The sequence below is a fragment of the Aristolochia californica genome, unplaced genomic scaffold, assembly GCF_029961685.1.
Source record: "Aristolochia californica isolate CCGP_79_NKW_82.1479 unplaced genomic scaffold, dmAriCali1.0.hap1 SCAF_5, whole genome shotgun sequence".
Lineage (NCBI taxonomy): Eukaryota > Viridiplantae > Streptophyta > Magnoliopsida > Piperales > Aristolochiaceae > Aristolochia > Aristolochia californica.
Window position 1 is genome coordinate 45,425,327 of NW_027182214.1, and position 15,527 is coordinate 45,440,853.

The 15,527-nt window shown below is 37.7% G+C and overlaps 2 protein-coding genes across 3 annotated transcripts; both read right to left on the reverse strand.

The window, feature by feature from the left end:
- Positions 1–56: 56 nt before the first annotated feature.
- On the reverse strand, positions 57–7,742 carry LOC137965579 (secretory carrier-associated membrane protein 1-like). Of its 2 annotated transcripts, none has more exons than XM_068811847.1 (14): positions 7,584–7,742; positions 7,332–7,439; positions 5,765–5,827; positions 5,502–5,618; positions 5,339–5,401; positions 3,359–3,392; positions 3,148–3,270; positions 2,598–2,660; positions 2,386–2,479; positions 2,219–2,264; positions 1,996–2,063; positions 1,342–1,390; positions 462–527; positions 57–373 (listed from the first exon to the last, which is right to left on the reverse strand). In XM_068811847.1, the coding sequence occupies exons 2-14, from the start codon at positions 7,386–7,388 to the stop codon at positions 287–289; spliced, it is 930 nt and encodes a 309-aa protein (XP_068667948.1). In that variant the 5' UTR covers positions 7,389–7,439; positions 7,584–7,742; the 3' UTR covers positions 57–286. The 2 variants fall into 2 exon arrangements, with proteins under 2 accessions (XP_068667948.1, XP_068667947.1); XM_068811846.1 differs by having other exon boundaries at positions 7,510–7,742.
- A 1,190-nt stretch (positions 7,743–8,932) lies between these two features.
- LOC137965702 (uncharacterized) lies at positions 8,933–14,007 on the reverse strand. The gene is made up of 16 exons (XM_068812016.1): positions 13,468–14,007; positions 12,469–12,549; positions 12,285–12,395; positions 12,146–12,181; positions 11,884–11,994; positions 11,627–11,710; positions 11,436–11,554; positions 11,217–11,318; positions 10,984–11,100; positions 10,838–10,903; positions 10,500–10,566; positions 10,072–10,125; positions 9,780–9,869; positions 9,498–9,533; positions 9,272–9,307; positions 8,933–9,187 (listed from the first exon to the last, which is right to left on the reverse strand). The coding sequence occupies exons 2-16, from the start codon at positions 12,538–12,540 to the stop codon at positions 9,065–9,067; spliced, it is 1,224 nt and encodes a 407-aa protein (XP_068668117.1). The 5' UTR covers positions 12,541–12,549; positions 13,468–14,007; the 3' UTR covers positions 8,933–9,064.
- Between the last annotated feature and the right edge of the window lie 1,520 nt (positions 14,008–15,527).

The following is a 15,527-nucleotide window of genomic DNA, read 5'->3' on the forward strand; positions in this document are numbered from 1 at the left end:
CTAAGCTCCTACACACTCCAAAGATATCATGTGATGGAATAAGAAGTCGATCCACATCAGGAGTCAGGAGGAGCTTACATAAAACCAAAAAAACTATACCTTCTCCAATACAAAATTACATAGCTCCACTCACTAGCATTAGGGTACAAATACTAACCAAAAAAAAGGGGGGGAAAATCACAAGGCCAAGATATGAAACATGTGTGGAAAAAACCCGGGTTGAAATACAAGGATGATACATGTTTTGTCTGGGCATGTTCTGGCTATCCGTTCAAAACTATGTAGATCATAATGCTGCCCTCATAGCACCCCGGGCAGCCTCACGCTTCATAGCAGCTGCTTTTCCACTCCCTCGGAAGTACATATAGACTTGCTGAAGAGGAAGGAATAGTGTGCGAGTGAGGAGAGGTTTTGATGATGAGCAAAAATCCAATCTAAATTAAGAAGCAAGAGAATCAAACCTGAATAACCCACACACTGAGCAATGATTCGAGACAGAAAAATCCAAACCCAATCAAGTAAAAGACCTATGAAAAACAAATAAATAATTAGTATGGAATATGTAATGCTTTCAAACAGACGTCTCTAGCCTCATCCAATTGAAGAGATTTTTTCATTATCAAGCTCCTCTAGAAGCTAGAAGATCATAAGTCCCCCCAACAAATTTAAGATACATACACCACTCTGTAACAAAATCAGTTCATCCAATAAATTACCAGAAATTTGACAGCAAGAATTTAGACTACCAATTAAGGCAGGCTTTTCTCAGCATCTGCCCGAAAAGCAAATTGAAGCGCTGAAAACGAAATAATCACATAGGTTGTTGATTCACTCTAAGAAATTGAATCCATACTAGGGGGGCGGGACTTCAACAGTCACATTTCATTACAAAAACAACTGTTCTTAACCCTTGATAAGAGAAAAAGCAGAGAAAAAGTATTGTATTATCAGATACTTAAAAAAGTATGCTTTATCTTTCTCACTGATAATTTAGTTGGTTTGGGATCAAATCCGTCAATGGCAAAACAGACATTAGTCCTATAGTTTTTAAAATTATTTTTTCCACTGCAAATGGTGATATCAGTGAGTCTCATGTCGACTCGCCAGATCAGAAAACCATGGTGATAATTCAGCCAAAAATGAATTTCGATGTCAAAATTTCTCACTGTTTTGGGCAGAGATGCTTGGATTACCATACAAGTGCATATCTATATTTAAGCAAACTGCACTTTTTGTGCTGTTTAAAAAGTGCAGATTTTTAAATAAAATCCACTGCTAATATAAAATAAAGCCAAAGAGTAGAAGTTAAACTAGCAAGGTAAGACAAGTTCTCCAACATACCCCAACCAGAAGGTGGTCACCCAAAACATCTACTGCTGGCAAGATACCCCTGTCAATATTTTAAAATACAAGAGAAACATCAGCTGAATTTGCTAAGAATCACCAAGTCTTCATGAGAATTAGAAAAAGACAAAGAATTAACTCAGAAAATTACCGTGAAAGCATTTTCTAGGCTCTTTCTTTTCACAGTTTTTTAGATTGTAACAACATTCCTCATGGAACCTACTCCACTAAGTTCATAAAGATAGGAATAGCAAGAAAATTCAGCAGTAACTTGAGTTTCACAAGAAGCAAATCTCCTCAGTGCTAGCTTAGCAGACACTGTTTGCCCTTTTTTCATGTACCATTAACTCCATGTATACTTTTTTCTGTAGCCATAAGTAAACTAGTTTTCATGTGACAGGGGGGAGAGAGAGAGACTTAATACATCAAAACTTGTCTTTCTTGCTAATCCCGATGAAGTACAACCTCAACTTTCTCTACTGTTCAGTAGCATTGCAAATCAAATTCCATGGGATTACTTTTTTACATCTCAAAGTTGAAATAATTGTGCCCCCACCTATTTTCCCCAGATTTTTACGATAGAGTTTGTATCTCTCAAAAACACAGATATGCCTTAAACAAAGCAACCTAAAAATAGAACATATTACTTACGTCAATGATTTTCCTTTGAAAAAAATAGGAGGAGCAACAGCGGCAAAGATGCAGAACCCAATATGAAGCTGTAACATAAAAGAAGCAAAAGTGAGTTTAGCACCGCCAGTTTTTTTTTCAAAGATACAATGAAAATATAACAATAAAAAGCTGATTAATGAACAAAATTTATACACATACAAACTTTTTCAATGCAAAAGGAGAAAGGAAAATAAAAGTTCACCATGTAAAAGAGGAAAAACCACCCAAACTTCAGAGCACTCTCAGTTCTGAAATAGCCACATAATGCAATTCAGTAAAATCCTAAATACATATAAAGAGTAAAAGCTTGAGTCTGCAGTTTGTAAGAGATTAAAAGAACCTTAACAAAGATAATTTATGTATCTCTACCTCATAGCACGGTAGAGAGGTCGATACCATAACACATAAGCTCCTGGACACCCTGATATGAAGTAGATAATGGCCAGGAACCAGATTTTCACGCCTAAAAAGTAATAGTCATAAGACATTGATTTCCAATGTTATAACCCATGTGAAAAATCAGTAAAATTATAAAAAAGAAAATATCTACGAATTATTTATGGTTAAATTTTTAGGTTTACCTTCCCCTTTTATCCAGGCTGCTGTAACTGCTATTATATTCCACAGAAGGCATGCTACCAAGCCTATACAACAAACCCAGCTCAATTAGGAAATAATTCTGCTTAATGACCAATATAAACAAACCTGTATGCACAAGTCCATGATCAGTTGTAAGCAAACTAGTGGAATATAAATAAAAAGCACCCAATAAAGCTATGCAAGTCAATCATTCAACTACATGTTCGATACTTAACAGAAATTTTGTATCACCAACTAAGAAGCATGCCATTTTTAATTGACCGAAATTGATCATTCAAAAAAAGATTAAAATTAGTATGGAGGAAAGTTCCATAATTAATATAATTGGAATGCCAGAACAACCCATTATCATAATTAATATAATGAGAGGATACACTGTGTGCTACAACTAAAGAATGTCCTTCAACATTGAAATGAAGATGCAGATTCTTACAATGAAAGAATGTATTACAACATTTCAACAGAAGTAACAGACATTTACTAAATAAATAAAATGAACACAGAATTGGAATGGAATGTAAAAAAACATACCTAACAATGTTGCAAATGCAAAATATTGCAGCCTTTGAAGGTGGATTGGAATATCACTAGCAATATCATTATAAATAATGGGGAAAAACGGTGGCCAGTTTTTTTCTTCTATGACAATTCCAGCTGGAAAAAGGAAAAGTGAACCATAACATAAGAAGTCTTTCCAAACTACTATAGCATGAAACAATTTTTAATTGGAATGAGAATATACCTCTTGCTGCAGCTTCTTCCCTCCTTTTCAGTTCCTGTTTATGCCCGCATTAGTAATAAAATATTAATTAGCATGTTCCACATTCTTATGGGAAAAATTTTAACAAGTTTAATGGGAATGAGATTAATATGGATTCTTGAAGATCAAGTTCATGTCCAACATGAAGATCATGTCAGTCATGTACATGAAGATCATCTTCGCATTTGGTGTTAGTGTTGACAACTTCATGTGCACTGGAAAACAGTTTCTAGTGTTAGTGCCCTAACATGAGAAAAACATAAAAAACAAGAGAATCTCTAAACCTTTACAATACACTTAATTACAATATAATCTTTAAACTCCAAATTAGGTAAAACAACCATTATTACTACACGAATAAACTATTTAATGTATAATTAAATATATTAATATATTTATTAATTGAATTAGATATATTATTGTGCATTAATATGGTAATTATATGAGCCAATGAAATACGCACATGATTAATTACAAATAATAAATAAATAACGTGGAGTTATTAATAACGTTATAAATAAAAAAAATGAAAGTAATACGTGGAGTTATTAATAACATATGATATACTTTAACCTAAAAATGAATAATTTAAGAGAAAAAATTGATCTAATCATAAATTTAACACACTATATATTTGTATATAATATATTTTATGTATTATTAATTAATAATATATAATCACAAAATTTAAAACCATTGGTTTAATTAACTATAGCAATTGGATAATTATGCCAAGATAATTTATCAAATATTTATTTTAAAAATATTTTAATTATGACTATTAAATCACTATTTTTAATATAGTAATTATAAAATAAATGTATTAAATAAATAAAAATAATTATTTTATCAATAAAATTTATAAATTAATGACGATAGTTTTAAACTATCGTCGTCTTCCTCAGGGTCGTCGTCTTCATCAGGGGTGAGCCAGCGGGTAACGGCGACGGCGACGGGCCAGTGGGCAACGGCGACGGCGGCGGGCAACGCCGATAGAGGCGGCGCTCCAACGGTACGTAGAGAGAGAGAAGAGAGGGAGGCCGAGAAGTCCAAATGTCAAAATCGAAGAAAAACGAAACTGAAACAGGGGAAATCGCAAGAAATTGGAAGGTCTTTTGGGGGAAAAAATGATAGCGTGAGGGAGAAGGGAGTGAGATGCCGAAAGGGAGAAGAGAGGGAGAAAAGACAGAGAGATAAGAGAGAGGGAGAAGCGAGCGGGAGGTTCAGAGGGAGAGCGAGTCCGAGAAAGAGAAGGACGCCGGAAGAACGTTTGTAGTGAGAGATGGAGGCAGTAGAGAGGGAGACCGGAGAGGGACGGCGGAGACGAGAGAGCGAGCAGAGAGCTCGGGCTTCACGGAGACGACAGAGGGCTGCGGGAACGAGAGTGTCTGTGCGGGAACGAAATGAGCGAAATGAAAAAAAAAAAGCGAGACGGTCGAGCCAGAGAGAGCCCGTGCGAGAGAATCAAGTGGATGATTCTCAAAATCGGGCGGAAAGCACTTTCCGCCCGTTACTCTTGAGACATGAACTCTTGATTCATGTATATTCATGTACATGACATAAATTTCGGCGCCCCCTAACGACATCAGGACATGAACTGCGTAATGCGCATGAAGATCATGTCCTAAGTCATGTGCACTAACCCCCCCATAATACTCTTTGCTCCCCCTGGAGTTTCTTCAATGGATTCCTTCTTTCTCGCTATTATCAAAAAAATTTAGAAAAAAAAAGGTAATATATAGAAGGAACTATTCTTATGAGTAACCATCTCTCATCTTCCTAAGGAAGGTAATCGAAACAGGCTAAGTAATGCTCATGAAAAGAAAAAAGAGAAGACAATACAACAGTTTCAGAGCCTTCAAACATTTTTAAAGCAAACAAATTCTGCAGTCCTAGATACATCTAGAGTTTGAGAGTACTATACAACCAGCTAAACTATGAAGCAGGCACATAAGCATGTACCTGTTCTCTCTTGTTCAACTCTGCCTCTTTAGCTTGAAGATCCTTCTCCCTTTTTTTCAGGTCCTACAAGTGAAAGACAACATATTTAGCAAAAATGAAAACTGCCGGCAAACGATTGGATCTAAATCTTATCAAACACTTCCCTTAACAATAAGATAGATACCTTTGATGAATCCAGGGGAATATCAATTGTAGCCCCACGATCATATTTGAAATCAGCTGGCTCAGGAGGAAGAGGTGACAACCTTGAATTTGCAGCAGAAGGGACACTCCCAGGGTTCTAGAAAGGTTGGTGCAAAAAATTAGCAACAATTCTACGTAAGCCTTCATGATGTTTAAGCAAATGCTAAACTTTTTCTAGTACAAAAAATGTGCAAACATGTGACAAACTGATGCCTGTCTCAAAGTGAAAAAGGAGGAGCTTACTGTGGTGTAAAATGCACCTCCACCATAATTTGATTGACCTGAGGCTTTTCCTCTTGCAGGTTCCTGGTGTCACAAGAACATCAGAACTCGCTTAAATTAGCAAGGTACAGCTCACAACGAAATCAGATTTCCTTTCATCAGAACTTGCTTAAATTAGCAATGTACAGCTCAAAACCAAAATAGATTTATTTCGCCAAGAGAAGCTGATTAACAAATTGACATAAAGAGACCTGACTGACTTATTTGAATATACAAAGATAGTAACAACAAAAAGAAGCTAACCAAAAGATATACAAGACTTCCAAATTAGAGTATCTAACAAGAGACAGAAAACTAGAATTAGTAAACTTCATCTTACATAAACTCATGCTCTTTGCACCAAATGGCAACAGAGTATAAATTAGAAAAGTGATCTTTCCACCAAATTCTCACCTCTTCAGAGAGGATTTATGGACATTGAGAAAAAAAACCCCACCTTCAATTGGGCAGTAAGGATTAAATGTCCTTTTCTTTTCCTTAACCGAGTAAGTAGTCAATACTCTACCAAAGAATCTGAAAATTTTCTGAAGTTCTGCCAGGAACACATTTCACTGTAGCAAATGAAAAATGAGGTGGACAAAGCACCATATAAAAAGGCCCATTACTGACAAAGAATGTGGTTAGCTTGTTGAAATAGCTTTGATTATGTTAAAAGGCCCAAGTACGAGTTTCTGTGATTGGTCTCCTTAGGAGTTTTTGCTCCTTCATAGCAAAAGGATGCACTTCATTCATCCAAAGCAAATATCTATAGCCAATGGTGTCTGGATATAAAGGTTCTTTTACAAGTAACAAAAACCCATGTAAGACAAACAGTGCATCTGAGCTCGAAAAGAAAAATCATGTAACACATCTTTGACCTGTTTATGTCTTTCATTTCATACTGATGATTCTTTCCAGATTAAAAGAACCGGCTTCAACATTCCAGAAGATTTTTTCTACAACTACATGTAACCAGTGGCCAAAAAAGAAGGCCCCTCAGACTGCTGATTCATTGCCTTGGTAGATATAAGTAGTTCATTATCATAAATTTGAATGTTTGCAGATTTAGGTTCAAGTAGGCAGAGATTTATGGTGCAACGGAAGCATCTAAAGTACATAGAATCTACACTTTCAAACAATCAGCATTCCCCTTTCCATGGATGGCAGACCTACTTCTGTCTTATGTACTTATTGTCCCATGCTAGATATTCCAGCTGCCCAGAATCTATCCTTTTCTGATGAAATCAAAGCAATTTCTCAAAGTAACTCAGCAGAAACCTAGATCTACAAATTTACAATAGACGGGCCTACGTAGTCAACACAAATTCCACTTCTACGATTATCAACAGCATCATGTTTGATACTTGAGCCCCGGGGATCAAATTATCATCATATACGATAAACAAAGTCTCATTGCTAAACACGAATGCCCAATGCAAGACGCTCACGCCTTAGAGAGGAATGCTCACAAATTTCAAACGAGTAAATTAAAAGAAGAACAAAATGAATAAGATGTGAATCGATAATAGAATGAACAACACAAACTTACCGCGAAAGGGTTCACGTCTTCCTCGTCAAATGGATTGCTATCATACCTTCCGGCCATTAGACCGAATCACTTTGGACGGATCTCTCAGATTAAAAGCAAATAAGAGATCTGTAAAAACGAAAAACGTTATCCAGGAGAGAAAAAGAAGAAAGAAATAGAACGGAATGACAAGATTTACCAAAAGGAAACGGAGGCAAAGGGGCGTCAAAATATTAGGGATCCTATCTCTCCCTCGCGGAGTTCGTTGCGTACCTGTGAGAAAGCAGAGAGAAAGAAGGCGAGACGCTGCTATTTTGTGGCTTTGGTAAAGCCTTAAAGACGACTATTTTGTATAATTTTTACCAACTGTTGGCGGGGGAAACTTCCGTGTGACCCACTCCCTGCCCTTTTCTCGTTGCCCAGATTTCCCCTAATGGTCGGGGCTGCTCCTTTCTTTAACGCCATTCACGCGTCCCGTGTCCCGCGAGCCACACTAGACGATACCCTCGCCTCTGTCAGCATCCGCTAAGCCAGTGCGTCTCGTCTGTCAACCCGGCGTAGAGGTTCAATCACAGTTCCAATTCGAGAGAAAAGGCTGATTTGAACTCTGAAGTCTGAACAATGCCCTCGCATTTCCAAACAGATTCTTCTTTCATACCAGATAGAGCCAAAAATGCAGACGAAAATTTTAGCATAGGTAGTAGCAGTTACCGTCAGTCGTGCTCCGTCCTGCGAGAGACAGGTAATGATGAAAGAATGACGAACAGAGATCAGTTGGTCATTCTATCAGGTGTTGGAGCTTCCGAGGAGAGGGGAGTGTCATTTCAGGCGATGACGATTGCAAAGGTTTCAGTTGGTACCGCGGGCTACAAAATTCTCCCTGCATGAATTTTCCATCTTCGAGAAGAAATTTGTACGGCGTTTGCTTCCCTTGCTACTCTTTGTTTTCTTCGGAACCTCGAGGAATTGAATGCATCAACAAACGCGTTATTAGAATTTTGACCAGTAACAGCGAAATCTGAATTCTGAACTATATGTATTCGGTGTGATGGGACCCCGCCGCCGGGAGTATAGACGAAAAATAAAACAGAGGAGAGAGACCATTAATGGAAGCTCAATTTCAATGGTCAATCACTCCATCTTCTTCGATAGATTACAGAATTCAGATTGAACTTCTTCATGGATTAATTTAGCGTTTCCACGTTAATTTTACTGAAGACTTCGCTGCATTTTGTAAGTTCTAAATTTGAAAAAAGATATACATTGCAGTTACAATCTTCCGTTCGTTTTTTATATACATGACGTGCATTTCCTCTTATGTACTTTTTTTAGTCTTTCCTCTTATCGTCTTCTCCTACACGACTGTATCTTTTATGTCACAGGCGCCCTTTCGGTCGCGCAATTCTCTTTCTTCTGTTTTATGTCACGTCTGCTCACTGCTGATCCTTTGGTTGTTTTAGTCGCTAGATTTTCCCTCTTCTGTGTGAATCGAGTCCAAGAACTTGCTTCTCCTACCCAGCTGTTGATGAAAAACAAAAGAGAGCGTCGGATTGACGGATACAGGATACAATGTCAATGACATCGAATAGAATAGAAGAACGTGGGAAATAAAGGGTAAAGGGTGAGCTCCTCTGCCTTATTGAGGACGGAACTGATCAATTGAGAATTAATAAATTTAATTACATGACACTCGGTCTCCGGCCACAAAGAACACAAGGAACAATACGTGGATTCCAGAAAAAGTATGTAAGGCATCAACGGCGCCTCTTTCCTTCGCTACGCTCCTCAAATGGGTCGACCCAATCCTTATCCTCCTTAGTAGCTTGCTCCCACCGCCGCTGAAAAATATCCAGCTCTGATGTCGACTGCCTGCGAATCTGCTCATGGGAAAGTGGTGAAGTTAAGAAACTCCAACAACTAGTCATCAACTACAAATGCAGGGTATCTGTTACCAGTCTCACCTCTGACCGAGGATCCACCGGCTGACTACTTCGTTTCTGTAAATCATGAAAGAAAGCCCAAGTGAATTTTCTTTGCATTTGGAAAGATGAACTTTAACAGATGAAGCCCAGAAGCTGATTGATGAGAAATGCAAAGATGAACATTAACAGATGAAGCCAGAAGCAGATTGGTGAGAAATGCAAAGATGAACATTAACAGATGAAGCTAGAATCAGATGGTGCTCACCAAGTTAGTGTTGGCAAGGGGAATGGACGCTGCAGTCTGCAGATGAACACAGAAAAATCGTCAATAAGATACAAGAAAACAGAAGTATGATCGACTACTAAGAGTGGAGTTCGAAAATGTACAGTTGTTAAAAAAAAAATCTATATTTGTGTTCCGTCGCTGACTTTGATTCTGGTTAAGCAATGTTTGTTATGAAAAATGCATATCAACTAACAGAACACATGGTTGACATTGACAATGAAATCGTAGAAAAAGGGTAACTATAACAGCAGGCAACTACACCTTTGTCAAGGAGGATCCACCAAGAGATTGGATTCCTTTATGCACAATATACTCGCTATCGATTATGCCAACTTTCTTCGTTCTGTCCCCCTGAGAAGGCCAATGCACTGCATTTAGTTTATAGCCATTGGCTGTCTTAAAAATCAAATAGGAAAAATTGTGAGAGCGATCTGCTACATATAGTAACTGTAGCAAATCAGTTCATGACTTGTCACGTCTAGAAAGCCAAGCTGTTCAATAAAGAATAAAAATGAATAAAAAAGAAAAGGTAATGAAGTACTAAAAATCGAACCTGAGCACAGTATCCAAGCTTCATATCCATTCCCCAACCATGAACAAGATCATTCTGTCAAAATGTAAAAGCATAACTAAGTTTATGAAGGAAAACATAACTAATATTCTACTCGTGATAAAAAAGTTCGTGAATTGGCCACATTCAATTTGACAAGCTGAAAAGTACATTAGAAAGCCTAGTACAGTGAGGCAAAAATAGGAATTTCATATCAAGTATATTGCATCAGTGAAAGGAATATTGCCAGTGAAGTGAAGTTTTAGTACATATAGAGGACGGACAATCCCTTATCTGCCTATGATTCCAAAATAATGCCAGCTTGCGCTGACACTAAGGGGTTGGCATTGGTAAAAAATGATGGAAAATACCATGAAGACACTTCCAACAAAAATAATAACTTAAAACCGTACCCTAAAGAACCTTAGTACCTGGATAAGATGCCAAACACAGCGCCAAGAAGATCTTGAAAATACCGGTGCCATGCCTTCCACCCACCTGATGAAATAAATTAGCAAAAATCAAACACGAAAAATTGTTTAAACTGTATAAGAGGGCTAAAAGTCATTACATAAATTCTGCTTGGATTTGTTAATTACATTCATATGCTCAAATATTGTCCTCTTTTAAGATTGTAGAGTGCAAATAGGAAATATTTTTATCAGCATTTCAAATATTTAATCTTAGACAAGGTGGCTGCATCAGAGAAAACAAGACCAATCAAATGAGGTTAAAAAATGATGAACATTCTTAAAAATAAACAGCTTACCCGGTGCATGGCGGACCATTACTGGTCGCGTTACATTTAAAGTGGCCTCGAGACTCATAGATTCTCCTGCATAAATTTCAGCAAGACTGAATACCAACACCAGAAACCTCAAGTGTCGACACCAGTTTGGAAAAAAAAAAACTCACCGATGAACCTTCTTCATCTTGTTTCTGACAGTGATTCTATGGTGTATTTCTGATAGTGTGGGGTCCAAAGCTGGCTGACTTATCTCTAGGCCCTCAGATTTCATAATTTCCAAGTATCTGTGAACATTACTCATTTTTATCAACTAAAATTTGAACCTTGCCTAGTATAAAATAAAGCATGAAAAATTCCTTCGGGTGGCTGCAGTAGCAAAAATTGAAAAGGTTGTAGTCACCTTCCAGGGTGGAAGTTCTCTACACCCAAATCTTCATCCCAAAGAAATATATAGTCATAAGTGGATACGACATCAGGATGCAGAAAACGCTTTGCAAACCACCTGGAGTATAAAAATGCAAGACGAGGCACGTTTTTTTTAAAATAAATCCAGTTCAGTTAAAATACCTCACTATTAAGTTATGGCAAAGTAAAACATAGGGAAATTTTGTCCACATACCATTTTGTCTGGTTATAAGCAATAATGTGTATTGCCTTGTCACTCCATGGGAGAGTATTCCAACCGTCCACTTTACCATCATAGTGGAATAATATAACTGTAAAATTCTCTGAAAAAAACTGAAATTTCAAAAATTAGAGTAATAGCAATCACAGTAAAGAGAAAATCAGTTGGCATTAAATAAAATTTACCTTCTGAACAATTGCATCTACATTACGTTTTTGCCTAATGCCTGCAGGAATTGCTAATAAGTTTCGATGGGTCTGTTCATCTTCCTGGGTAAACAAACAGAGGGATAACTTTAGCCACAAATTCCACCAAATTTTGACTATCAAAGATTTGGATGCAACTTTGCTAGAAAAAGAGAGTAGCCAAACATCCTCAATAAGAGGATACCAAGTATAGAGATCAAGTGAGAAAGAGGATGCCACAAAGTTTGTGGACAAACCTTTGCCCTAGAGCTCCTACTCGACCATAAAGGCCTTTTCTCCATATCAGAACTTGCCTCCACGATTCCACGTGGTAGAGAGTCAACCTTAGCAGATGTCTGAAGTGATTCCTGAATAAGAGGAAACAAGACCTTTGTAGATGTACAGAAAAATGATAAACGGGAGCAGACTAGGAAAGTTTTAACAAGTTCCAATAGATGCCATCATGTCTTTCCCTTTCAACTCAATCTTTACACATACAATGACTTGCAAAGGAATTACCTTCAACGCATCAAACAGGTACAGTCTTTCTTCCATCTGGAAACATTTTATAGCTTCAAACGTTTCATGAGAATACCCAACATGACATAAGGTAAAAGATAGAACATTTCAAATAGTTTAAGGTGTTTGACAGATGTACCTTTGTATGAAGATACTGAAATTTGGTTGTCTTATACAGAAAGAATATCATCATAACTGTGAAAAAGACTAACATAAACGGCAGCTTTTTAAACTTAACACCATGAACTGCCTGCATTGCCACTTGGAACAATCAGAAATAAGATTAATCCAACATTATAAGGTCCAAAGAATCACAATATTACCTCATTCTGGAAAAAACTCTTGCTTCTGGACAGCATTCTCAACGATTTGAGAACCTTCACGGGACCCGCCATGACCTATTTCTTTTGGTTATAAATGCAAAAAATTACGAGAAGGTAAGAGAGAAGTTCAGAAACAGGAAAAGCTGATGTTTTATTAACAAGTACATGATAATCATGATGTGTTACACGCGAGTAGGGAAATGGATGGACGATCTTACCAAAATTATGAATCAAGTCCATCAGCGTAAACTTGCATTTTAGACTATGAACTACTGAACTTACTAAAAGATCAAGAAACTATAGGTGAAACGGTACCCATAGAGACAAGAAAAGCGGAAAAAGACATGAATCGTGGTAAAGTTGTACATAACCCAAATAAGCAATGGGAAATTCAAGAGCGAGAGAGAAGAAACATAGCCACGAGAGTAAACGGTTCATATAAAACTAAATTTCGGATTGTCTCTTAATTGCCACACAGATTTGTCGGCAGGAAAAAAAAAAACATACAGAACTGTGCAGAAGCCAAAAACATGTTTGGCAACCTCCAAAGGGGCCGACTCGCAAAATGCAGCTTCATTTCCCTTTGGTAATTTCAAGATAGAGAAATGAATGATGACAACCTAGTAAAATCAACATGCGCTGTTCACATAGTTTTGGAACTGAGTATGTTAACTAAGATCTGAAAGCAGGGAACGCCATCTGCAATAATATGCAGAAATAAAAATAAATAAAAAGACCTGATATCGAGGCAAATACCTCGTTTCTATGAATCCTATGCTTTTTAATTTACAACCGAAAAAGCAGGGCACAGCAATCAAAGAACGTACGCCAGGTAATGTTACTAATGGTAATTGTCGCATGACCAGCAATATTAAAAATTTCCATGAGCTCGTGTATATAGAACGCAAGCAAGAAGAAAACTCGATCGCTACAATCATTTTCCAGGGATGCCTTAAAAACATATACAACCAATACATACAAAACTAAGATTCAGCGTACCTCATGTAGTGAAGCACAGCTTCGAATTTGCTCCAGACACATCAGGAGTAACCAAATCTCCTCCTCACTCTAGATAAATAGGAAAAGCTTGGTCGGCCAAATTCCAAAATTTGACCAAAACAGCTCTAGGAACTCCAGACTGAAGCCGGAGACTCAAAAATACTCAACAGGAAAAACAGGAAACGGAAGATCTCGCCCAGCGCAGAACATGCAGCTAGAGAAAACCAGAAACAATGGATCCAGCTTCAAAGAGGCGAAGAGAGGAAACAAGAGCTAGTTTTGGTCTGTTAGAGATTGTGGAGCGGATCTGACAAGAGAGGGCGGAAGAGGAGTCTCGGAGTGTGGCGTCGTTTCACGGAGAGACGTGTATGATACTGCCTTCCCGCGGCTACGGGTTGCAATTTTCTTTTCTTTTCTTTATTTTTGGGGAGGGGTTTTCGTCGCGGCACTGGGATTCCTGGGACGCACTCAACTCTCAAGGCCAATTCCCCATTTATTTTGTGCCATTTTCGAAAATTTAAGAGACGGGGATGGATGATAGCCCCCCGCTTGCGCGCTTTGTTCGATTAATAAAGAAAGAAGAGGATCCAAGAGAGGCCGACAGGGGAAGGATCGGAGCCATACACGTAACAGGTTCGGGATGTGATTCAGGGGCCACGTGTGAGGGAACGATTCCGGCACAGAAATTCTCCGACCGCTCAGAAATCCAGGTGATGGTCAGGAAACGGCAGCCCAGGGTGGACGGCGGAGCTTTCTTAATCCCTTATCCTTAGAAACGTAATCCTGTGCTAAGACCATGGTTTCGGACCCGGACTCGCAGGGGTGGGGTCAGGACCAAGGGTCTTTTTTCTTCTAACTTGTAACAAACAAAGTCAAGTGTAGAATAAGCTATGCACTCGTTAAAACAAAGTTAGCTGTGAGCTTGACCATTCACCAAACCAGCTTGGACGGACTCTGGTGGCTGGTCACCCACCCTGTCCGTGAGTCAATGACCATTTCTATTCATTCATTTCTCTTTAAGCTACAACAAGAAAATATTAATTAAATTAATCAACCTGTGTTCAGTGAGAAATAAGTTAATTTAATTGATGTATCTTTGTAGTTGTTTGGTTTTGGTTAAGGTAGATTTAGCAATAATTAATAAGAGTGGTTGATGACGGGGACATTTTTATTATTATTATTCCCACTTCTTGAATCCTTCTTGTAACCTACACAAAACCCTAAACCCTAAGATCTTGAAATATGAATAGGTTTTGTATCTCCGTTCCATTTGCATTTCAACAAAATTTCATGACCCACAAGTTTCATTATATCAAAAGCTATATGCAAATTTTTATGAATTTTATTCACTTCATTTTTTTGGAGAAAGACAATAATAGATAACAACCCAGGAAGAATGAAGACGAGGAAAACGACTTCCTTCTGGTTCTTGAAAAGTAGATAAATGTTAGAGATTTAAAGATAATCATTGCTCTATTGACTCTCTTTCTTTCCATTGCAGATTCATTAAATTTGTTGACAATAATGTATTTTGAATTTTGATTAATCTCCAAAAAGTATAACCCATAATAGACGTCCCCCCTATTTCCCATCTGTTACTGGACCTAAACGCATCTCTATGTATGGAAATTCATGTTCATTCCAAGTGAGGAGATGTAAATCTCGCATAAATATTATAACAAATTCTCCTACAATTAATCATCCGTAATTTTCTCTTTCCAGTTTTTGCTTCGAATTCAAATTAATCAACATTCAAGCTTCTATATTTTCCCACCTTTCCAATAATCTCATCCTCGAAGAAATACTGGAGACAGAACGAGAACGCTAAATGCGTTGAAACTACAATGGATGGGCAATGCAAAGATCCACACGCACACCCCAATCTGTGTTTTGATACCAACTGTTAGCCTATCATGAATTTCTAAACAACAGTATGAATTTCATTGAATAAAAGTTAAACGGAAGCCCAAAATCTTACCTCCCTCCATACGATCAAATTCTGTAAAATTCACCGGAGTTCTCTACGTTTGTTTGGCTCTTCTGCTCTCTGATCACTCTCA

Coding starts and splice junctions, on each gene's coding strand:
- LOC137965579 (XM_068811847.1), bottom strand. CDS start 7,388: ATGGCCGGAAGGTATGATAGCAATCCATTTGACGAGGAAGACGTGAAC. Junction 5,619..5,764: donor GAGGTGCATTTTACACCACA/GTAAGCTCCTCC, acceptor CAACCTTTCTAG/AACCCTGGGAGTGTCCCTTC. Junction 3,393..5,338: donor AGTTGAACAAGAGAGAACAG/GTACATGCTTAT, acceptor GGGCATAAACAG/GAACTGAAAAGGAGGGAAGA.
- LOC137965702 (XM_068812016.1), bottom strand. CDS start 12,540: ATGGCGGGTCCCGTGAAGGTTCTCAAATCGTTGAGAATGCTGTCCAGA. Junction 9,870..10,071: donor AGCTTGGATACTGTGCTCAG/GTTCGATTTTTA, acceptor TGGCCTTCTCAG/GGGGACAGAACGAAGAAAGT. Junction 9,534..9,779: donor GTGGATCCTCCTTGACAAAG/GTGTAGTTGCCT, acceptor GTTCATCTGCAG/ACTGCAGCGTCCATTCCCCT.